At 42.7% G+C, this 25,571-nt stretch overlaps 1 protein-coding gene across 1 annotated transcript in view; it reads right to left on the bottom strand.

Annotated features, from left to right (window-relative positions):
- Window positions 1-475: 475 nt before the first annotated feature.
- The window catches only part of sap30bp (SAP30 binding protein), a 92,210-nt gene continuing 67,114 nt past the window's right edge, over window positions 476-25,571 (bottom strand). Inside the window, exons 5-11 of the mRNA XM_060844638.1 lie at window positions 9,636-9,724; window positions 7,090-7,181; window positions 6,352-6,412; window positions 4,966-5,017; window positions 4,784-4,842; window positions 1,405-1,489; window positions 476-1,264 (exon numbers count right to left, since the gene is read on the bottom strand). Of these exons, the coding sequence (XP_060700621.1) occupies window positions 1,083-1,264; window positions 1,405-1,489; window positions 4,784-4,842; window positions 4,966-5,017; window positions 6,352-6,412; window positions 7,090-7,181; window positions 9,636-9,724 (620 nt within the window). The 3' untranslated portion in view covers window positions 476-1,082. The remainder of the gene's footprint in view (window positions 1,265-1,404; window positions 1,490-4,783; window positions 4,843-4,965; window positions 5,018-6,351; window positions 6,413-7,089; window positions 7,182-9,635; window positions 9,725-25,571) is intronic.

Raw genomic sequence — 25,571 nt, forward strand, 5'->3', positions numbered from 1 at the left:
AATCACTAACATTATAACACTGTGCTTAGTGACTACCAGGATGCTAAACAGTGCACTTGACAAATCTTGGTCTTTTATAATTTAGCAATTCCAATGTTCTTACGTCCCAAGGTGCAATTCCCAGCCTGAAAGAAGTTACCTGATCCCAGTTCGAACAGGAGGAGAGGGCAGTTCCCCTCTGTGCCACTAGGGCAAGGAGGGGTAAAAGAAATCTGCAACAACTCCTTCCCCCTGCAGGAATGAGACTGTAGGTTGGCACCAGGTGAGGACTCAGTTGTGATGGCTCCCAGAATCAAACAGCCTGTTAATACTCTGTCTGAACTCTCTCACTTGGGGTGGGTCTCTAAAGGACTCTCAGTAATATCCCAGTAACAGCAGGCAGTTGAGTCAGTAATATACAAAATTGTCAATAAACAAAATTTCAACAATTCTGACAAAGGTCAGATCACAGGCTCGGTGGAAGACAGAATACAGATTCAGAAGAACAAGAAAGAAGCTTTTATTTGTGTTTCCACATTGCCAGCAGTTTACAACGCTTTGTCATAATCATACACCAGTGTGCAGTGTGTGTTTACTCACCCACAGTTTACAACACAAGTGCAACAGCCTACAGTGTGAGACAGGCAGAAAGCATGATCAATATCCAGACACATGTAGTTGATTTCTGGACCTCAGTGATCACCAAATGACCTGTTGTGTTGCCCCCTCCCCTTCCTAAATAAAACTCGACTTCACTCCTCATCTTGTCCAGTGAACCTATTTCACGCCTCAATCCCTTTTGGTCAATTACAGATCACTATATTTATATAAATATATACAGTTCAGACTTTGCAGCATTGAAATTCCAGCCACTACTCCCCAGGATGAACAATGTATTTTAAGTTGAATGATTATAGGACATGTTGAACCCCCAAATTGGGTAGTGAAGGACCGTTCCAAGCTGTTTATGACACAGCTGGTCAGAGCTGAGATTTAGTAGCTGCAATGAGGGAAAAATAAGTTCTTGAGTATGAGTCTGGTCCCACAGGGTCTTAAGCTCTGCAACTTTTCAGAGACTGTGCTCAACTGTTCAGGGCCTAGGCTCATTGCTTAGCTTTCTTGACAATAGTGCCCACAGCTGAGATGACTGTGGTTTTTGCTCCAGTGGCACTGGTTGTTACCGTGACGACCCCTGGCAGTGTTGCGGTAGTAGTGATGATTGTCGGCTGAGCTATTGTCGTCACGGGTACTGCGGAGTCCCATTTACTCTTCCTTTTCTGAGAATCTATGGAGAGAAAGGAGAGAAGGCAAGTCAACGAGGAGATCTGCGTGCAGTAGAAGTGCTGACTGCATCATCAGCCCTGCTTGCTGCATACACGGTGAACTGATGCCCATTTGTCATGTATCCCCATCATCCTGAGTTACCTGCCACAGCTGTACTTGATGTGGTTGTTGTGCCTGTGCCAGAACTGGTGTTGGTTCCTGTTTTTGTTCTGGTCACAAATTCAATCTAACAAAAAGATGAGAAATGAATCAAGAGGTGGAATTTCACAACTGTGTATATTTTATAGGCTATCAACAAGTGGTAAAGATAGAGCAGAGCAAATCTGCAGGCGAGTTACAGAAACACATGAGAGCTATAGCATAGATGTAGTGGAGCACTTTATTCTTTTAGTGTACTAGGATTTGAGAGAGGAGAAAGAACTTCTCAACTGGATTCTTGGACTCTTGCTTTTTGTACACACCCCTGTCGGGCTGTTTCAATAGGCTCTGTGAAACTTATTCACTTTGCCACTCTACAACTGATATTTCAACAGAAATCAAACTGCTTCCTCTCAGGCATCAGGGAATGTATGCTGACCTTCTGAGCATTTTCTGCTTTTATTTCAGATTTTTAACATTCCCATTATTTTGCTTTTACATACTGGCACTGCTTGTAAGTTATTCACAAGTGAACAGTGAACTTTAAAGAATTGTGATGTTTTATCATTTTAACTACTCAAGGAATTAGAATAAACAGTCTACTTCAAATATATAAGCAGGTTTTCAGTTACAGCAATTACTTGGATTTCATGTTTCATAATTTAAATGGGGCGGGGCGTGTTGTTTAGAGCCTCTTAATAGAAAGGAACTTAAAAGCAAATGCCAAATTTAGTTTCTTGGCTGTGCACCAAAGGCTTTTTTTTTCTGGATTTTATGCCCAGGACAGACAATGTGGCAATATGTGGAGTTACAACTCACCAATGACAGTGATCTAAGATATAAGAGTTTAAGGAACTTAGAAACTATAACTTTTTTCAAAATTAGGGAACTTCCTTTCAAGCTCCAAAACAAATGCCCTTTTCTTTATTTCCCATTAACGATGGAAATATCCCGTAAGTTAAATCTAATCGGTTTTCTCATGAAGAGCTAGCAACAACCACTGCAAAAAAAAATTGTGTTGCAGACACTACATATGGGTTCTTCTAACATCTAATAATTTTACTCAACAGTTAAAGTTCAAAAGCAACTTTTCACATTAGGTCATTCTGTTGTCTTTTGAGAGCTGGGAGAAGTAGCAACTGCAGAAATCAAAGGCACCTTACAGATCACGGCACAGACAGAAACACTCTGTGGGTCAGTGGGAGGGAAGCTCTGAAATGAAGGGAGTCCAAAAGATCCTGATTTAAAGATCTGAAACTCCCAGCTGATTATGACACTATCAATGATAGAACTTGATGCTAGTAATCCAGTAGCTTCACTTGTAATGCTAGTTTGGGAGTGTGGGTTGGAATTCCTGAACATCATCCAGTAATGCTTCATAGAACATGGAACAATACAGCGCAGAACAGGCCCTTCAGCCCTCGATGTTGCGCAAACCTGTGACCTATTCTCAGCTCGTCCCCCTACACTATCCTATCATCATCCATGTGCTTATCTATGGATTGTTTAAATCTCCCTAATGTGGCTGAGTTGACTACATTATCAGGTAGGGCATTCCACACCCTTACCTTTCTCTGCATAAAGAACTTTCCTCTGACATCTATCTTAAATCTATCACCCCTCAATTTGTAGTTGTGCCCTCTCATATAGGCTGACGTCACCATCCTAGGAAAAAGACTTGCACTGTTTACCCTATCTAATCCTCTGATCATCTTGTATGTCTCTATCAAATCCCCTCTTAGCCTTCTTTCCAATGAGAACAGACCAAGTCTCTCAGCTTTTCCTCATAAGACATTCCCTCCAGACCAGGCAACATCCTGGTAAATCTCCTCTGCATCTTTTCCAATGCTTCCACATCCTTCCTGCAGTGGGGCAACCAGAACTGTACACAATATTCCAAGTGTGGCCGCACCGGCATTTTGCACAGTTGCAGCATGATATTGAGGTTCTGGAACTCAATCCCTCTACCAAAGAAACCTAACACACCGTATGCCTTCTTCACAGCACAATCACCTAGGGTGGCAACTTTCAGGGATCTACGCACATGGACTCTAAGATCCCTCTGCACATCCACACTACCAAGAATCTTTCCATTGACCCAGTACTCTGCCTTCCTGTTATTCTTCCCAAAGTGCATCACCTCACATTTAGCTGCATTGAGCTCCATTTGCCACCCCTCAGCCCAATTCTGCAGTATCTAAGTCCCCTGCAACCTGTAACATTCTTCCAAACTGCCCACTACTCCACCGACTTTAGTGTCATCTGCAAATTTACTAATCTATCCACCCATGCCTGTGTCTAAGTCATTTATGGAAATGACAAAGAGCAGTGGTCCCAAAACAGATCCTTGTGGCACACCACTAGTAACCGGACTCCAGGCTGAATATTTTCCATCAATCACCACTCGCTGCCTTCTTCCAGAAAGCCAGTTTCTAATCCAAACTGCTAAATCACCCTCAATCCCATGCCTCTGCATTTTCTCCAACAACCTACCATGTGGAACCTTATCAAAGGCTTTACTGAAGTCCATGTATACCACGTCAACTGCGCTACTCTCATCTACATGCTTGGTCACCTTCTCAAAAAGCTCAATGAGGTTTGTGAGACACAACCTGCCCTTGACAAAACCATGTTGACTATCTGAAATCACATTGTTGATTGCTAGATGATTAAAAATCTTATCTCTTACAATCCTTTCCAAACCCTTTCCCACAACAGAAGTAAGGCTAACTGGTCTATAATTACCTGGGTCATCTTTGCTGCCCTTCTTGAACAATGGCACATTTGTAATCCTCCAGTCCTCAGGTACTAAACCTGTAGATAATGATGACTCAAATATCAAAGCCAATGGCTCTGCTATCTCCTCCCTAGCTTCCCAGAGAATCCTCAGATAAATCCCATCTAGCCCAGGGGACTCTATTTTCACTCCTAGAATTGATAACACCTATTTGTAACTAACCTCGATCCTTTCTAGTCTAATATCTTGTACCTCATTCTTCTCCTCTACAATATTCTCCTTTTTCTGAGTGAACACCGATGAGAAATGTTCATTTAGCACCTCTCCGATCTCTACAGGGTCCACACTCAACTTCTCACTTCCTGGGAATTGTGCCTGCATAGATGTTAGATGACAATAGGATTGGACAATAATGCACCCTACCATATTTGAACAGTCTACAGATGATATTATCGAGGGTTACCAGTGAAGTTTGGGCATCAGTACCAGCCTGGGATAATGTTTAACCCACAAGTGTATAGAGAGCTGAATGTACTGACATTGGAATTAAGGGACATTATTGTGTCCAAGAAAATGACATCTTAGTTTGAAGCTAGCCTTGCCATTTTCTGTTCAATAGTTGTGCCCAGCCTGAGGTTCACTCACCTTTGTCCGTTCCTTCTTGGCTTTCTCGATTTTGTCCATTTCTATTTTCTGAGCCTTGGCTGGAAAAAGAGGAGTTGGGGTGTGAGAATGGGCCAACATTTGGCATTGTCAATGTCCAAAAAGTGACCAAGACACACGTGTACGCCAGGCACTGCTTGCTATGGCTTCTAATAAAACATTACCTAAAGCCTCGTAGTATGAATCCTCTGACCATCCATGGGGGTCAAACATGTCCTGTGGAGAAAGTCACATATTAAACATACAGAGATACACCACTGGTCATTATGCTTCCAGGGTCATTGGACTGAAGTCTAGAAGCCAACTAAGGACAAACATACATGAGTATAGGAATTAGGAACAGAGTAGGTCAACTGCTATTTCAGCCTGTTCTGCCATTTAAGAAGATTGTAGCTGATCTAATTGTGGCCTCAACTCCACTTTCTCACTCATCCTAACTGTTAGTCTGAACTCTGTTGTTAAAATATTCAATGATTCCACCACTTCCACCACTCTCTGGGAAAAAGAATGTGTTCCAAATGATGACCCTCCGAGAAAGAAAAATTCTCATTGCAGTCTTAAATGGGTGGCTATTTTATTTTTAAACTGCGTTCCCAGTTCTAGTCTCCCCCTCAAGGAAAAACATCCTCTTATGTCATCAAGAAATCACTCAACTTGAGTTTATCTATCCTGAGGAACATCCCAAATTGATAGGGTTGTTAAGAAAGTGTATGATGTTTTGGCTTTCATTAACAGGGGGACTGAGTTTAAGAGCCACGAGGTTTTGCTGCAGTTCTATAAAACCCTGGAGAGATCACACTTCAAATATTGTGTCCAGTTCTGGTCGCCTTATACAGGAAGGATGTGGGAACTTTATAGAGGGTGCAGAGGAGATTTAGCAGGATGCTGTCTGGATTGGAGGGCATGTTTTATAGAGAGGTTGAGTGAGCTAGGGCTTTTCACATTGGAGAGGAGGAGTAGGAGAGGTGACTTGATTGAGGTGAACAAGTTGTAATGAGAAGTATAGATACAGTAGATAGCTAGAGACATTTCCCCAGGGCAGAAATGGCTGCCATGAGGCTTCATAATTTTAAGGTGATTGGAGGAAGGTAAAGGGGAGATGTCAGAGGTAGGTTCTATACACAGAAAGTGGTGGGTGCATGGAATGCACTGCCAGTGGTGGTAGTGGAGTCAGAAACATTAGGGACATTTAAGCGACTGCTGGACAAGCACATATACGGAAATAAATTGTGGGATGTTTAGGTTAGTTTGATCTTAGACTAAGATAAATGATCGGCACAACATTGTGGGCTGACGGGTCTGTACTGTGCTATACTGTTGCAATTTCTATGTTCATCTCCCCAAGTCACTCAACCAGCCTTGAAACTTTTAAATGCAGGTCTCTGTTACCAAATCCTCTTTTCCTGATTAACCTCATACTATTCTTATTTTGACTATGCCTTATTGCATCCTCTCAGAATCTGTTGCCATTATCCAAGATTCACAATCAAGGGAACTGAGATATAGTGTAAACTGTCAGCAATATCTGTACTGATGAGCTGAACATGTACCTTTGGATAGTTTGTACCAAGTTCATCGATGCCACAGAACTGGATCAGTTTTTCATAAATGCTGAAAGAGACAGAGCAGGAAACTTAAAAGGCACCAACTGTAGAGAAATCAAATAATCCAACAGACTCGTGAAAGGAAAGGAAATTCCCAAGGCTAATTGCTCCATCACAACTAGAATTAGATAAGGGCAACCTCTCCCGTAAATCCCAATCAAGAGAACAGTGACCTTTCTCCTAAATTCCAGTCGGATGCAGTGATTCCCCCTCTAAGTTACAGTAAATCAGAAATGTTTTCTCTAAATCGTTCAGACAGCAGTTGACTGTCCTCTAAACTACAGTCAGACACAAGTGACTCATTCTATAAACCAGTCAGAAATTAGCAATTCATTCTCTAAACCAGTCAGACAGCAGGTACCCATTCTCTATGCCACATTCAGACAGCAGTGACCCAACCTCAATGTCAGTCAGACAGCAATGACCTTTCTTCTAAACCACAGTAAAACAATGATGTTGTCACTAGAGTCAGGCAACAGTGACCCTTTCTCTAGACCAGCCAGACAGTAGTGACCCCTCCTCAAAACCACAGTCAGATTGCACTGACCTTGCCCCGAAACAACAGTCAGTTAGCAGTGACCCTTCTTCTAAACCAGAGAACAGCGTGTCCTGCTGTAAGGTACAGTCAGAGAGCAATGAGTCCTGCTGATTCTCTTTGCCTTGAAATTCAGTCCATGCACCGACCTGGGGTTGCGGAACTCCTTTTTTCTCTGAATAATGTTGTTCATGTCGAGACCTTCATTCAGCTTTCTGTCGTACAGCTTCTGAATTTTCTCCTGGGAAGATAATGGACAACTATCAGTGATCAACACTCAATGGGCAACTTGACAGTTTTCCTGTACATACACCAAGGGACCTTTGAAACTCACTAAAGGTCTCGGTTGATAGGGCTGTTGTGCAGACCACCCTCCTTGATTGCAGAGAGACTTGGGCCATTTACCAAATGTCAGACTGAGATCATTAAGAGTTTCCAGCAGCAGTGCCTACATCAATGCTCAATGGAAGGATCAATGTGTTGGACCTCTGTGAAATTGCATGTACCAGCACCGAAGCCCTGCTCCTTAAGAACCAATTCCAATGGGCAGGCCACTGTGTCCGGAACTGCCTCCATCCAGTTCTCTTTTTTCAGCTCTCTCTTGGCCAAAGTTCAAAGGGAGGCCAAAGGATAAAAAATAACGATATCCTCAAGGTCGCTCTAAAGCACAGATACATTCACATCATTAACTGGGAGGAGAAAACTGCTGGTTGCTCAGCATGACATCTCTTGACCCACCAAAGCCCAATCAACTTCAAGCTTCAGTGATGGCAGAGGAACAAGAAAGAAGCCAATCCAGGGCTGCATACTCCCTTTCCCATACAACATGCACCCTCCCAGATGCAGAAATATTTAAAATTGAGCTCATCAGTCATTGAAAGAATCATCTATCCCAACAGGCGTCCTTCTCAATTCAAGGGACTGTCGATACACACAAACTTTTCCCAGGATTAACCCTGGTGTGGCCTTCTCTGCCTCACTGGAGATCAGACAACATCAAAGTTAATCCTAACAACAACCTAATTGCTCAGTCAGTTATGTATCCTTTGCAGCACTGTACACTTTGCAGCACTATGATCAGCAACAGGAACCTAACCCCAATACAGATTCTCACTTGAAAGGACCCAAAGGGGCAAGAAGTAACCAATCATAATGGCAGTTTCTTCAAAATGGAAATGATTCTTGAATTAGGGAATGATGCTCTATAGCGGTGGGCATTGGTCCAAAACTGATGTCATCCAGTGAGGTGATGAAACACTTGCAGAAAAACACATCAGCTCGGCCAATGAATCTACGACCTACGTAGTTGACCCATCCTGAGCAGTTTCTGTTTGGGAATGGACTAAGTCAGTGATTAACTCAGTGGTCTCCATGACCAACAATGGCTTGAGCCAATCCTTTCAGCATTGAATTCTGGTCTTTATCCTCCAAGTCTACCAATGTATTGACTGTGTGTGATGAGGTAATGAGGCCATCTCTCCATCTCCTGCAAAAAACTGAACTTTGTTTTGGATGTCTGATATAACAGGACATGTTTACACAGCCATACTTGTCTGGTACACTAATGGCCAAACTATTACTCATTGCAAACATTGCAACCTTGGAACTTGTGGGTGTGTTTAGGTAATGTTGACTGAAAGAATGAGGCAGACACTCCTAAAACATTTTAACATTTGTAAACTACAATCCAAGCTGTCTGTAGCTGTATCAGAATCTTTTCATAGTAGAACAATTAACAGCCACTTACATTTATATAGTACCTTTAGGCACAGGAGTGTGGATCAGACCAATCTACCACTAAGATACAAAAGGAACATTTGGACAAATGATCAGAAGCTTAACCAAAGAGGTGACAGAAAGATTAGGAAGAGTGTTCCAGAGTTTAGGACTCAGGCATCTGATGGCACGGCTGCAGTCAGGTTTTGCAATTCCAATTTTTTTGATTTTCTGATCATTTTCCAGGGTCCTCACTGTGATAAACTAGAGTGTGCCCCAGGCTCAATTCTTGGTGTGTGTTGAGTGAGCAAAGCTGGAGTATTTTAACAGATGTTGGAGACTCTACAGAAGACAGCTGGGGCAGGGGGAATAAGATCAGCTGGGAATGCCATTCCTGATCTAAGGCAGTGGCTCCCTGGCAAGGAGACAGTCGGGTGAGTTAAGAACATCAGAAAGAATGATGAAAGGTCAAGGTCAATCTGAGCTTGGTTATTGAATGATATCACTGTCATGGAGTTAATGATCTTAGTGACTGATGGTGACATCAGTCTGATTTGGGCTGAGCAGTGATTCTCCCTCTAAGTTAAAAGCAGTTGTCCAGCACTTACTTTTCCAGCCCACACAACAGGGGTGGCCATCATGTTACCAAACATACTGTCAGGAGTAGGCCACAGGAGAGAAGGAAAGAAATTGGATAAGTAAGGTATGTGGGAATTAAATTTTCATCACCATGAATGGGAAATATTTCCTATGTTTCCTAACCATGCCTACAAGACTCTCAATGAACCATATACAGCCACTCCTGCAAAAGGCGTTTATACACTGCTGAAGCTGGCCATTGACATTCAGATATGGTTGCGAGCTCAAACAACAACATGCCCCAAAGAAACAATTCTCAGCACACAATACTCCATCTTCTCCACCTGATGCTCCCACAATACCAGCAGCCTGACTCATACCCCTTGGCTGTGCCTCATACCTGTAAGTGGTTAGAACATCTCCCCAAAGGTTCGGGAGGCATTCTGATGTCATCAGGAGACATGTTCCTCACTTTTTCTGAAAATGAAGCTGCAAAGAAAACAAAAGATGCATCAACATCTTAGATACCACCTGGGGACCAGGAAAATGCAGCACACCACCCCAACATAGCCATTGACATGGAAGTCCTCAACCAAATGCGGTCTTGACCTCACATGATCTCTACACAAATTCACCATTCAGCAGATGTCAGTGGATAGAGATCAGGGACAAGAATCCTGAATGGTTATTTCCCTTCTACCACAACTTGTATTTAGATAGTAATTTCACCACAAGAAATGACTTAAGGCAAAATTTAACAGCAAGCCACAAAAGGAGATAATAACTGCTTGATCAATACTATGATTAAAAAGGTGGGTTTTAAGCACCATCTTATAAGAGTAGAGAGAGGTGAGGAAAATTTTGGTTCAAATTCCAGAGCATAGGGTCTGGACGGAAGACACCACTACTAATGAAGAATATTGGGATTGTGCAAGATATCTGAACTGAAGGCATGCAGAAGTCTCAATGCATATGGGGCTCAAGGAGGTTACAGAATTATAGAGGGGCAAGGTTCTGAATGGATTTGAAAACAAGGATGAGAACTTTAAAATCAAGCCCTCACTTGACTGGGAGCCAATCTAGATCAGGGAACACAGGAGTGACAGGGGAAAAGGACTAGCTAAATCACAAGACAGCAGAGCTTTGGATGATCTCAAGTTTATGTAGAGTAGAATATGGGAGAGCAGCTATGAGTACATTGGAATAGCCAAGTCTAGAGGAAATGAAAGCACAACAGCAGACTAGCTGGAGCATGGGCCAAGTCGAATAATGGTATGGAACGGAAACAGGTGGTGGTGCAAACTCAAAGTTTGTGACAGATTGACTTAATGTCAGATTGTTGCCAAGGTCAGGGATGGAGCCAGTTGCTCAGGAACAGAGCTTGCAGTGGGGACTGAAACTGGATGTTGGATATACAGGCTGATAATCGGACAACAGTGGAGTCAAGAGCTGGTGTAAGGCAGAGCTTGGTGTTGTCAGCATAAATGTATGAACTAACTACAGGCTACAGTCACTGACTAGTTACAGACTGGTTAGCATAATCAGTAGTGGGTGAAATACTCGAGTCTGTTGCAAAGGATGTGACAACAAGACATCTAGAAAGTACCAATGAGATTAGAAAAGGTCAACATGGATTTATGGAAGACAAATCATGTTTGACAAGCCGACTGGAGATTTTTAAAGACTTAACCAGTGGAATAGACAAGAGAGAACCAGCAGATGATGAATTTGGATTTTTAGGAAGTTTTTGATGAAGTTCCAAATTAGAGTGGGACTAATAAATGTGTAAGATTAAAGCACACAGGATTGAGGATAATACACTGGCATGGATTAAGAATTGGCAGCAGACAAAAAGAGAATTGAAGTACATGAGTCTCTTCTGAATTGGGAGGCAGTGACTGATGATAACACACAGATCAGTGCCTGGGTTCCAGCTCTTCACAATGGATAGCGACTATCTGAATGAAGGTTTTACAGATAACATTCCCATATTTGTTGATGAATTGTGTATGGTGAGGGAGAGGGCAAATACATGATCGACAGAACAAATACATGACAGACACAGAACAAAGTGGATAAATGTGAGTTAGCCACTTCAGGAATAGCAGAATATTACTTAAATAGTGATGGATTGGAAAAGATTGATGTACAAAGGGATGTTCTTGTCCACCAATCACTGAAAGCAGGCAAGCAGGGATAACAGGCAGTTAGATGGGCGAATGATATGTTGGCTGTCATTACAAAAATATTTGACTATAGGAGCAAGAATGTATTGCTGTAGTTTACAAGACCTTTGTGAAACCAAACCCAGAAGTATTTGGTGCAGTTTTGGTTTCCTTATCAAAGCAAATATACTTGCCAAAGAAGAAGTGCAGCAAAAGTTCCTCATACTAATTCTTGGAATGGCAGATTTGCCCTATGAGGAGATATACAGATTGGGCCTGCATTCACCGCAGTTAGGAAAGTGAGAGGGGATCTGACAGAAATGTATAAAATTCAGACAGGGCTGGAGAGACTGGATTCAAGCATGATGTTCATTCCATGTTGGATGTCTAAAACGAGGGGTTACAATTTCAGGATATAGGATAGATCATTTAGAACTGAAATCAGGAGAACATTCTTCACTCTGAGTGTGGTGACAGAGAAGCAGGATTTCGTTGACATTCTGTAGTAGAGAAATGAAACCTATATAATACTGGGGTATAGTATTGGTGGGACAGGTCTGTCAGTGCTGTGGGGGAACAGTACTGTTGGGGACATTTGTGTCACTGAATCACATTGGGGTATAGCACTGGTAGGGTCAGCTTTTGTCACTGTATAACACTGGGATCTGTCTTAGTTGTCTCACTCACTTGAAACTACATTCTATATTTATTTTAGCACCAGCTGACAATCTAATATGAAATCACATGATGGTAACGTTAAGGTAAACTAGTTCATTCGGACTGCGTTGAGTTTGAGATGAAGACATGTTGTTGAGGCAGAGGAAGCCGCTGTTTGTGAATTTCTTACCATTATATATCTAGCCTTGAAATGTCTGAAGTAGTTCCTAGCTAAGCACAAGAAAGGAGATCTGTGTAATATAAACTGGACCCAGGAGCTGGTTGGAGCATGCCTGTTGTCAACACAATGACTGAGTAGATATTAACATTGCCTGTGCTGAGAGTGCTCGATTTAACCCTGACAGAGAGCAGTCAGAACTTGTCTGGGGAATAAAATAACCAAAGAACAGGGAATGCTGGAAGTCCGAAACAAAAACAGAAATTGCTGGAGGAACTCAGCGGATCTGGCAGCAGCAGTGAAGAAGAAGCAGAGTACTGAAGAAGGGTCACTGGATCGGAAACATGAACTCTGCTTTTTTTTCACTGATGTGACTGAGTTTCTCCATTAATTTCTGGTTTTGTTTCGGATTTCCAGCATTCCCTGTTCTTTGGTTATTTTATTCCCCTGACTGAAGTTCTGACTGCTCTCTGTCAGGGTTAAATAGAGCAAAGGGGTCAACTTCTGTTAAGTTCATGATCTGCCTGCTGACTAGGTACCTTGGGAAACTTACAATGCAGAGGCGGCTATTTGGTCAGTCATATCTGCACTGTCCTTTAGAAAGAGCTTTGTCGTACTTGGTCCCACCTCCCTGCTTTGTTGCCCATAAATGTCTAAGTTCTTCATTGTCAGGTGTATTTATTTATAATATAGAGATGCCTCTGTTGGACTGGGGTGGATAAAGTCAGAAGTTACACAACACCAGGTTACAAGCTTTTGGAGTGCTGCTCCTTTGTCAGGTTTTACACTGTGATTTTAAATATTAAATTATAACCTGGTGTCATGTGGCATCGCAGTTTATTCATGGAATCAGCTTCATTAACTATGGAGTGACAATTCTGAATAAAAATATTCTCATCTGTCAATGATTTTGAATCTATATGCCAGAGGAAGGCATTTACTCTACACGTAATGAAACCATATTAAAACATTCTGAAGCAGATTCTTTTCCAACCTCACTGGCAAGGCTGGTATTTATTGCCCATACTAGTTGCCAAGAAGAAGTACCACTGGTCCTGCTTCCTTGGCAGAACTAACTGGTTTGCTGGCTACTTCATGGAGAATTAAGTCAACCATGCAGTTGGATGGAGTCACATATGGTCCAGGATCAGGTAGGATTGGCAGTTTTCCTTCCTTCAAGCATATTGGTAAAACAGTTAGATTTTATGACAATCCAACAGTTTCATGGTCAATTTTACTCGTACTGGTTTTTACTTCAAATTGCTTTTTTGAAAACAGAATTGGAATTATGAAATAGTGATGATGAAATTTCTCTAGACTGTTAGTGCAGGCTTCTGGGTTACTAGTCCAGTAACACAACCATTAAAACTCGATAAAACAAGTACAGAAAGCCAGATAAAAAAGAAGGAATTTGCACAGCTCGACTGAAAAAATTAACTGAAAAGTCAGCTAAGTCATCAGAAGTATCTCAGAAAAGGGCAGCAAACAAAGGAAGTTTCAGTGTGTTAGAATGAACTTTAATCTTTCTGAATACTTGGGGCTTGTTGTCACTGTAATTAGTAAGTAAATCAGCATCCCTCAGATTGGATTACGCATTCCTTTGAGCTGTTCTCAATCTGATATGATATAAAAAAGGTGCACATAGACACATATATTTACATATAAAACGTGATGTGTTTACATATACAAAAATGCCACATTATTTAGAAACATAGCTTTTTAAGTACAGACAATTAAATTGACACAGACAATGATCAACCACATCACAGATATACAGTTCGAGTGAAGTGATCCTGTTGGTTTGTAAGAAAAAAACCCACAGAATTGAGGAAGCTGGGAATCAGAAACAATACAGAAATTGTTGGAAAAACTCAGCAGGTCTGGTAATATCTGTGGAGAGAAAACAGAATTAATGAATCCGAGGCTCTGAAGAAGGGCCACTGGACACTAGGCCAGCAGACCTGCTGAGCTTTTCCAGCAATTTCATTTCTCAATCGTATGATAACTCCTGTGCATCTGATCTGTTTGATGCATTAAGTTTATTGTAGGTAAGAGTCTGCTGCAGGTTTGGTCAACATTCATGAAGAAGGTCGAACAACTTTAATTAATCCAGGGGTGTCTCTGTCTCTACTCCCATGTCCCACCTCCCTCGTGTTGTCAGATTGCAATCAGTGTCTGAGTGAGTAGGCTCCTCTGCGGCTGTGTGAACTAGCTGTACTCACTGTACATTGCCATTGGAGTGTTGCCCAGTGTAGTTAACACTGCAGGCTGAATGGAGGCAATGCCTAAAAGAAAAGCAGCTTAAAAAACACAGCACAAAATAGCAGACAAAAGCCTGGTATTCACATCACCATGGTAATTGAGGTGAAGACTTGGCCTCATGCTCGAATCCAGCACATCAATAAGTCACTGTGCTCATAAAAACAGTGAATTCAGTAATGGGAATTCAAGCACAGCCAGAGCTCCTGGGAGTCACCGCTAACAATAAACAAAAGGCATCAAGGAGGTTACATTGGGTGGGGGTTTGGGGTGACGAGGAAGTCTCATAGTGGAAAATCAATGAAGCAGAGCATCAGATAGATTCTGAATGTGAGGATAAATACAGGGCACAAGCAGGTTAGGCACAGGGGTTTGGCGGTAAATAACAAAAGGTGAAAGCCAGGGTGAGAAATGCCAGAAAGGCTGGGAGGATACAGCAGACAGGGGGGAGCATGAGCTGCTGAAAGAATAGGGAGAAAAGATGGGAGCGATTGGGCAACAACTTGAGGAGTGGGGAGGGAGAGAGAGAGATACACCAGGTTGACACATGAAGATGTTGAGAGTCATTTATTTTGAAGTAGAGGAAAGTTGTGAGAGGAGTCACAGAGACAGAGGTTTTGTGCTAATGTAGAGCTGTAAGTCATTTATTTTTCAGGATGGATCTACTCTACTAGGCTCTGACAGCATTGGCTACCAGAAAATAAAGTGCAGAATGCAACAATTATGCAAAACTACACAGATTTCCTTACTTCACACTTCTAGATATAGATTAATTAAAGTACATGCCTGAATATTTTCTTGTTACAAAGCAGACAGCTAAACATGTTTTTTTAATCTTTATTAAACTAAAGCCCTGCCACCTGCTCAGGTGAATGGAACACAGAAAAGTATAGCATAGTACAGGCCCTTTGGCTCTCGATATTGTGCCAACCTTTTATCCTACTCTAACAAACTAACCTACATACCCTACAATTTACTATCATCCATGTGCCTACCCAAGAGTTGTTTAAATGTCCCGAAAGTCCCTCTACCACCACTGCTGGCAGTGCATTCCATGCACCCACCACACTCTGTGTAAGAACCAACCTTTGACATTTCCCAGAAACCTTCCTCCAATCACCATAAAATTATGCTCCCTTGTGACAGCCATTTATGCCCTAGGAAAAAGTCTCTGGCTATCCACTCTATCTATGCCTCTCATCATCTTGTCCACCTCTATGAAGTTACCTCTCACTCTTCTTTGTTCCAATGAGAAAAGCCCTAGCTCCCTCAACCTTTCTTCATAAGACATGCCCTCCAGTCCAGGCAGCATCCTGGTAAATCTTCTCTGGACATTCTCTAAAGCTTCCACATCCTGCCTATAATGAGGTGACCAGAACCGAACACAATATTCCAAGTGTGGTCTAACTAGAGCTTTATTATGTTGCAGCATAACCTTGCAATTTTTAAACTCAATCCCCCTACCAATGAAAGCCAACACACCATATGCCTTCTTAACAACCCTACCAACTTGGATGGCAACTTTGGGGGACCTAAGGACGCGGACCCCAAGATCCTCCGCACTGCCAAGATTCTTGCCCTTAACTCGAACCTGCATTCAAATATGACTTCCAAAATTAATCTCTTCACACTTTTCCAGGTTGAACTCCAGCTGCCATTTCACAGACCAGCTCTACATTTTCTCAATGCCCCGTTGCAACCTACAACAGCTCTCCACACTATGCACAACTCCACCAACCTTTATGTCACCGGCAAACTTACTAACACTTCCACTTCCTCACCCAAGTCATTTATAAAAATCACGAAGAACAGAGGTCCCAGAACAGATATCTGGAGAAAATCACTGGTCACCAAGCTTCAGACTGAAACTTTCCATCTACTACCACTCTCTGTCTTCTATGGGCCAGCCAATTCTGTATCCAGACAGCCAAACTTCCCTTTATCCCATGCCTCCTTAATTTCTGAATGAGCCCACCATGGGAAACCTTATCAAATGCCTTGATAAAATCCATATGCACCATATCCACTGCTCTGGATATCTGGCCATCCTCTTGTTCCTCATATAAGTGTAGAATGCCTTAGAGTTGAAAACGCCAGAATTAGAGCAGTGTGTTTTGGTACCGTGGATCCAAAATTCCTCGTATATACAGCACCACCAAAAGCAAATCAAGGGTCATTCACCTATATGTAGTTTGTGGGACAGTTCTCTGTGAATGAGCTGTCTCCAAAACAAATGCAACTTCTTGTCAAATTATCCACTGACCACAAAGCACTTTGGGTTGTTGTTAAAACATGATAATGGTGATAAAATGCAAATCTTTTCTACTTTTTAAGCTAGTGATTTTGGTGGCAGATTGCTTTACTCTAATGTTTGGGTTGAATTTAACCCTCAGGGATGTAATGAACAGCTCTGACTCTCACTCTAATGCACCCAGTTCCCCCCTGCTCACTACCCAATAATTCCTGCGAGAAAACTGCAATCATGTACACTGTGTCAAGATAGGGTTAGGTGGGATGTCCAACAAAGTCAAATAGTGGATGCACCAGCCTTGCAGAATGGCTGCTATGGTGGAGAATGCAATCAAGACTTCACAGGCTGAGGTCCTGCTATAGTAGATGCTGACTTTCCTGGCAGAGTGGGACCATGGAAAGGCTGAGCAAGGTCCATATCCTGCACAGTCAGTGGTAGATGTCGACATTTACAATAACTGAGTGCTTACATTCTATTTGGATAAGCTGCTGATACACGTGCAAGTGGAGAGGTTGGAATGCTGCTGCAGAAGCAAGTCTGAGAGACTTGGCACAGCTTTGTGCAAAGTTCTTGGTTGGGGGGGGTGGGAGGTGGTGCTGATGGTGGTTCTGCAAAATTACACACATCCCTGACATGCTGGGGCCCAGGGATCACATAATTAAACCCAAATAGCAGCTCTGACCATTTCATAACAATGTTGGTCACATGGTGTACATACTGCCTTAGGCTCATTTGAAATACAGATTTGACATTTGCTTGTGAACACTTCAGACAGAGAGCTCTCTGTTTCGTCTACAGACAAGCTTTGTACTTCTCTGCAGATACTCCAGCTCTCTGTCATGGACATCTCACAGGGCCAGTTTGTAAACAAAACACTGGACACACTGGGCACTTACTGGATGAAAGAAAGACGGCACACACGCAAACCATCTTAGCCAAGCCGATTCACAGGGCTTTGAAATGTACATGGGAACCACAGAAACACATTGCTGCAATTGACTGCACAAGGTGGGATATTCTGGACCAAGTATTCTGGTCTTTCACAATTGGGAACAGGATTTCAACAATCCAAAATGGAATGATAGAAAGATAGATCTTTTACTGCCTTTTCACAAGTTAAAAATTATTTACTGGCGTATGGAAATGAAGTGTAGCAGACAATTTTGTTGAATCTCAGAAATGTTTTGGTACAGAAGGAGGCTATTTGGCCCATTGTGTCTGCACTGTTTCTCTGATCATTTTGACTTACTGTCATCCGGCCACTTTTTCAGTAACCCTAGTCAGAGACAAAAAAAACTTGCAGATGCTGGAATCCAAAGTAGACAGGCAGGAGACTGGAAGAACACAGTAAGGCAGAGAGCATCAGGAGGTGGAGAAGTTTTGGGTATACCCTTCTTCAAGAATGGAGGTGGGGGGAGCTGCAAATAAAGGGGTGGGGTGGGGAGAGGGGCTGAATGGTGAGGTAGTGATAGGTGAACACAGGTGGTGGGTACGACTGATTGGTTGATGGGAGGAATGAATCCGGTTGGTAGCTGGAAGGAAGGATCGGTAGATGGAGTGGAAGGGAGGAGGCAGGGCTGGAAATGGGGTCAGAGGATGGGTGGGAACGTTATTTGAAATTAGAGAACTCAATGTTGAGGCCTCTGGGTTGTAGGCTGCCCAAGCGGAAGATAAGGTGTTGTTCCTCCAATGTGCAGGCTGATTCATTGTGGCAATGGAGGAGGAACTGTTCCCTTTGCCATTCCTTGGCTCACACTACACTCTCCACCAACCCCACCCCTCCAACTCGCCTCTAATACCTTCCCTGCAACTGTAAAAGGCATGAAACCTGCCAGCACACCACTTCCCTCACCTGCATTCAGGACCCCAAACAGTCCTTCCAGGTGAAACAGAGGTTCACCTGCATTTCCTCCAACCTAGATTACTGCATCCGGTGCTCCTGATGTGGTCTTCTCTACATGGGTGAGACCAAACTTAGATTAAGGCAACATTTCACTGAGCATCTCAGCCAGGCTCACAAGGGCCAGCCTGACCTCCTGGTCATTGCCCATTTCAATTCCCTTTCTCACTCCCTCTCCTACATGTCCATCACCAGCCTCCTCCATTGTCACAGTGAATCAGAGTGCCAGTTGGAGGAACAGAACCTTACCTTCCACCTGGGCAGCCTACAGCCCGGAGGATTCAAAGTTGAATTCTCCAATTTCAAATAACCTTCTCACCCATCCCCTGGCTCCTTTTCCAGCCCAGCTACCTCCCTGCCATTCCACCTTCTTCCTACTAGCTACCGACCAGATTCACTCCTCCCATTGACCAACCAGGTCATACCCACCACCTGTGTTCACCTATCACTACCTCACCATTCCATCCCTCACCTCACCCAAATCTCCCTCTCCTCTTTATCTGCAGCTCTCCCTACCCCCACCTCCAATCCTGAAAAAGAGTTATACCCGAAATGTTGACTTCTCCATCTCCTGATGCTATCTGGCTTGCTGTGTTCTTCCAGCCTCCTGTTTGTCCACTTTTCTGTAACCCTACACATTATTTCCATTTAAATAATCATCTAATGTCCCTTGGAACACCTCAATTAAAGCTGCCTCTACCACGCATTCTGCAATGCGTTCCAAACCTGAATCAGTGCAGTGTGAAAAAGATTGCTCTCACCTTACAATTGCTTCTTTAGCGGAACACTTTCAAACTGCGTCCTCTGGTTGATCAACCTTTTACAAGTGAAACAGTTTCTCCATCTCTGCTCTGTTTGGACCCCTCTCAATTTTGAAAATCTCTATGAAATCTCCCCACAGTTTCCCCTCTCCAAGGAAAACATTCTCAACTTCTCCAGTATTACTTCATAAGTGAAGTTTTGTCACCCCTGAATCATTTTTGTAAACCTCTCTCCAATCAATTCATATCCTTTCTGTTGTGTGACACCAGAACAATACACAATAGCTGAAGTTTAATCAGTACCCTAGAGGTTCAGCACTACCTCCCTTCTATTATACTCCATTCCCATATTAACAAAATGGAGAATGCTGCTTGTTTCATTAACAGTTTTCTTCAGCTTCCTAACACCTTTCATGACTTATGCACATCTAACCCAGGTCTTTCTTCTCCTCTACACATTTTAGGACAGTACTCTTATTGTATACTGTTCTTTGTAAAGTGTATCACCTCACACTTCTCTATACTGAACTTCACCTGCTTATCTGACACTCAACTGATTTGTCAATGTCCTTTGAAATTCTACATTATCCCCTTCACCGTTTACAAGTCTTCCTGTAATGGCCATTCTTATTAATGATGCTCTATGCATTCACATACATGTAGTGAACTCTAATTTAGACTTCATTCCATTCAACAAGACTTTGACTCCACCTATTAACTTACTATTTTCTATTCTAGTAAACCGTGATTTTGTGAATATTGATATTACTTTCCAATCTTCTCTCCACATTTTCATACCCTGCGGAGTTAACTTAAATTAAGAAAATGCCCTGCAAGGAACTCAGTTCTGGTTCTGATCAGATGCAACCCATTCCAGTGTCCGGGAATCTAAAGCTCTCCCTCTTGTACCATCTTTCCAGCCACACATTCACCTGTTTTATCTTCCTATTTCTGTAGAGTCATAGAGATGTACAGCATGGAAACAGACCTTTCGGTCCAACCTGTCCATGCTGACCAGATATCCCAACTCAATCTAGTCCCACCTGCCAGCACCCAACCCATATCCCTTCAAAACCTTCCTATTCAGATACCCATCCAAATGCCTCTTAAATGTTGCAATTGGAGCAGCCTCCACCACATCCTCTGGCAGCTCACTCCATACACGTACCACCCTCTGCGTGAAAAAGTTGCCCCTTAGGTCTCTTTTATATCTTTCCCCTCTCACCCTAAACCTATGCCCTCTAGTTCTGGACTCCCCCACCCCCACCCCAGAGAAAAGACTTTGTCTATTTATCCTATCCTTGCCCCTTATAATTTTGCAAACCTCTATAAGGTCACCCCTCGGCCTCCGACGCTCCAGGGAAAACAGCCCCAGCCTGTTCAGCCTCTCCCTAAAGCTCAAATCATCCAACTCGGGCAACATCCTTGTAAATCTTTTCTGAACGCTTTCAAGTTTCACAATATCTTTCCGATAGGAAGGAGACCAGAATTGCACACAACATTCCAACAGTGGCCTAACCAATGTCCTGTACAGCCGCAACATGACCTCCCAACTCCTGTACTCAATACTCTGACCAATAAAGGAAAGCATACCAAGCTGTTTTATATGTTGTTGCATTGTTTTTTTTCTGTACTCACTTGCAAAGACATTCAAAGAGGTACCTCACAGAAAGATTAAGTCATAAGAGTCCATGATGTTGGAGGTAATATGTTGGCATTGATAGTGAATTGGGTCATAGGCAGGAAGCATCAACTAGGGATAAGGGGTTCTTTTTCAGATTGGCGATCTGTGACCAGTGGGGTTCCACAGGGAAAAGCATTGGAATGGTAATTATTTACAATATATATTAATGACTTGGGGAAAAGAAGCAAACACCCAAATCTGCAGATGATCAAACAAATGGAAAGGCAAACTGTGAGATGGATACAACGGTTTAAAGGGAGATACTAATAGGTTAAGTAAGTTGATGAAAAGTTGGCAAATTTGTGTATAACATGGGAAAATGTGTGGTTAGCGAGTTTCGAGAAGATTCGTAGCTCAGGTTGAGGTTCTGGTTCCAGCTCAGCGAGCAAACCTACATCCATGTGTTGTTAATTTTGGAAGGAAGTGGACAGGGGTGGGAGGGCAGGGTTGGACAGGATTGGGGGTGGGGTGGGGTGGACAGGGTTGGGGGCGGACCAGGTTGGGGGGGTGGGCGGGGTGCTCACGTGCTGTGTGCATCTGCCTAGTCGCCTGAACAGGGAGCAGATGTCACAGAAAACTCAGAGCCCCAGAGGAAATAAATTTAACCGAATAATCAATTATCTGAACGAAATAATGCATCTTGTTCAGATAATCGAGACTCCTCTGTATTTTCACTGGAGGAAGTTCACAGAAGGTTCACGAGGATAATACCGGTATGAAGGGCTTATCTTACAAACAAAGGCAAAACAAGTTGTGACTCACTGGTGTTTAGAAGAATGAGAGATGATCTGATTGAAATTTTTGGATGGGGTAAATGCTGAAAAGGATATTTACCCTCATGGAAGACTTTGGGACCAGATGGCAGTGTCTCAGAGTAAAGGTGCACCAGTTTAAGACTGAGATGAGGAGGAATTTCTCCACTCAGAGGACTGAGTGTCTTTGGAACTCTTTGGCACAGGAAGTTGAGGGCAGAGTCGTTGCAAATATTTAAGGCTGAGATAAATTCTTGATTTAGTTGGGAAATCAAGGGTAACTGGAAAAGGCAGGAAAGAGGACTTCAGGAATGTTGGATTAGCCATGATCATACTGACTGATGGGCAGGCTCAAGGGGCCGAATGGCCTAATCCTGTTCCCGATGGTCTTTGCACATGATACTGGGATTACTCTTAAGATTATTACTTTAGAGGTTCTGTTTTCTAATTTTTTTACCTAGCTCCCCAAAATTCCAATTGCAGGACAACATTCCTCTTCCTACCTATGTTATTATTACTAATGTGGACCATGACTTCTGCCTGATCGCCTTCGTATCAGTACTTCTTTCCTACTCTTCTTCCCCTCTTCCTGTATAGTTGGGCTGCCCATGGTGCCATAAATGTGGTGTTGTCCGCCTCCAAGGATCCATCACCTTCACCATATGCAGAATGGAAAATGTTGGTGGAGTAGGACCTTTGGGAATTGCTGTATGACTAATTGGTTTCTTCTGGATTATCTGTCAGTCACCCATCCTCTGCCTGCTTAACTTAGCAATGTGGCCTCCTCTATGAATATATTATCCATTTAGTTCTCTATCATCATGGATGCATTGGGCGGCATGGTGCCACAGTGGTTAGCACTGCCGTCTCTCAGCGCCAGAGACCCGAGTTCAATTCCCACCTCAGGCAACTGTCTGTGTGGAGTTTGCACATTCTCCCCATGTCTGCGTGGGTTTCCTCCAGCTTCCTCCCACAGTCCAAAGATGTGCAGATTAGATGAATTGGCCATGCTAAATTGCCCCATAGTGTTAGGTGCATTAGTCAGAGGGAAATGGGTCTGGATGGGTTGCTCTTCAGAGGATTTGTTGGGCTGAAGGGTCTGTTTCCACACTGTAAGTAATCTAATCTAATGTTAGAGACCTGAGCTGATGCAACTGACGACAATCCCTGCACATGAGCTTGTTTCCTAAACAAATAGTAACCACAACTCCCCACACTTCACAGGATGGGAATTCCAATTTACTCATCTGCCCTGCCATACTTTCCTGTAATTTTGATGACTAACTTATTTCAACCTTACTCTTGTACCATTAACTTAGAAACATATAATCCCTATTGTGCAGAAAGAGGCTATTCAGCCCATCACATTTGCACTGACCCTCAGAAGAGCATCCCTATCCAGACCTAACCCCCTGCCCTATATCCCTATAATCCTGCACTGACAAAAACTGCATCTAAACTGCAAGTCCCTGGACACTATGGGGAACTTAATATGGACAATCCACCTAACCATCACATTTTTGGATTGTGTGACAAAACTGAAGCACCTGGCAGGAATGTAAGCTGACATGGGGAGAATGTGTAAGTTTCATACAGATGGTCACCTTAGACTGGAATTGAACCCGGGTCCTGTTGTTGTGAGGCAACAGTGCTAACCACTGAGTGACCATGCTACCCATAAATTAAAAACTGAAAATTAATACAAAGAAAAAAATTCTTTGCTGCTACTCATAAATCAACTCTCTGTTGCCTATAAATTCTTAGTTTCCCTGTGTAAGGTTAGAAATTAAGGTTTTTCAAAAGGACTGAGCTGAAACATGGTCCCTAAGACTAGCCGCTCAACAGCTAATCAACAATGGCTTTTCTTCCCTCGCCTTGTTTTACTGGATTTCCACACTCTCTCGCCCTCTGTTAGGTACCAGTCACACTGTCAGGGTTCTCTTCTCTCCCTGGATGTTGGTTTGCTCACTCAGTTCAACCTGAGCTACAAATCTTCTCCAAACTCGCTTCTTCTCTCTCTCTTTCACTTTTAGACAGTCATCTGAACAACATTGTGATAATAACGAGATCATTTATTAGTAATGATGATTGAGAGATAAGTTATTCCCTAGACATTGCACACTTTTGCATACTTTTTTCAGAATGGCTTTTTTATTTAAAATACCCCCCAAGAGAGTAGTTTGGGCTCGGTTTAACATCTCTTCTAAAAGTTAGCATTTCCTCAGTACTGATGCAGCGTCAGCTTTGATTGTGTGTTTAAAATCTGGACTGGATCTTGAATCTGCAACGTTCTGGCTCACAAGCAACAGTGCTATCATTATGTTTTGGATGATATATGAAAAGGAATGATAAGATTAAAATGGATGATGGCACAGGGGTATTCAGGAGCTTAGTGGCTTGATGACAATTCTTTTAGAGGCAGATATTTAAAAATTAAAAACTTATTGTCTGATTCCTGTTGGCTACAGTTACTGGACAGTCAATTCTCTAAACTGTTTTCTTTCAGAATCCAAAAGGCCTCTTTAACCATCAACCTCAGTCTGCCCTGAACAAGGGGATTTTCCATTTTGTTTCCCTGATCGATGCCAAAATGAAAACCAGAACACTGTTCTCACTGCAAAATTAACTGTCCCCAAATGTGCTTTGCTCATGATTCAAGTTAACGGTTAAACTACAAAAACACCATTAACAGCTGTATCTGATGGTGCCCTCCGGTTGCCTTAGTAACTGATTGTAATTCCTAACTGCTTCTCAGAAACTATGGGGTGGCCGTATATTTTAACGGCTACCAAATTCCTTTAACAAACTCAAGCCAGTGAATTTCCTTTATTCAATATTTTCTTTATGAAAGATTTTGTGCTTTTACCACTTATTATTAGTAATTTGCTGTGAACAACTGGCTTATTTGATGGGGAGTCTGTTTACTCTAATCTTGCTGCACTCAGAGATCGAGTAGTACACCAATGGCTTTGCACATCTTCCAGGTGCCTGCTGGCATGTGCGAGCCAGTAGTGTCTGCTGGTCAAAAACAAAGAACTGCTGACACTGGAAATCAGAACCAACAATAGAAGTAGCTGGAGAAACTCAACAGGTCTGACAGCATCTGTGGAGAGAAACAGAGTCAACGTTTCCTGTATTCGCTGCTCACAACATGGTCTCTTTGATAATGGGACACGAAGCACATTGTTATGGAATACCTATGTTAACCCCTAGTTTCTGAATACCTGCCGCTTCAACACACCACTGTGTTCTCTGACCAATTCTGTCTTGGGTCTGCTGCAATGCTCCATTGAGGGTCAAAACAAGCTGAAGAACAGCACCTCATTTTCCACTTGGGGACCTTACAGCCTTTAGGACTCAATAATGAGTTCAATCATTTTAGGGCCTGAGCACTTTCTCCCACATCTTTCTCCGAACCCCCGCATACCTGGCCTTGTCATTACATAGGCTGCTTTCATTACAGCCAACCCATTTTCACTCACCAATGGTCTGCATTCACAGCTTTTCTTTCTCCCCAGCATACCATTATCCATTCCTTTCTCTGCCCAACTACTATTCTCACTCTCTCTTTAAGAGCTCCATGTCCACCTTAGATTTATTCATTTCCCCCCATTCCAATCTTCAGCATGTATGCCAACCTTTTCCTAGCTACAATCAGTTCTGAAGAAGGGTCACTGGACCCAAAACATTGACTCTGCTTTCTCTTCACAGATGCTGCCAGAGTTTCTC

Source organism: Hemiscyllium ocellatum, chromosome 25 (assembly GCF_020745735.1).
Source record: "Hemiscyllium ocellatum isolate sHemOce1 chromosome 25, sHemOce1.pat.X.cur, whole genome shotgun sequence".
In the NCBI taxonomy this organism is placed as follows: Eukaryota; Metazoa; Chordata; class Chondrichthyes; order Orectolobiformes; family Hemiscylliidae; genus Hemiscyllium; species Hemiscyllium ocellatum.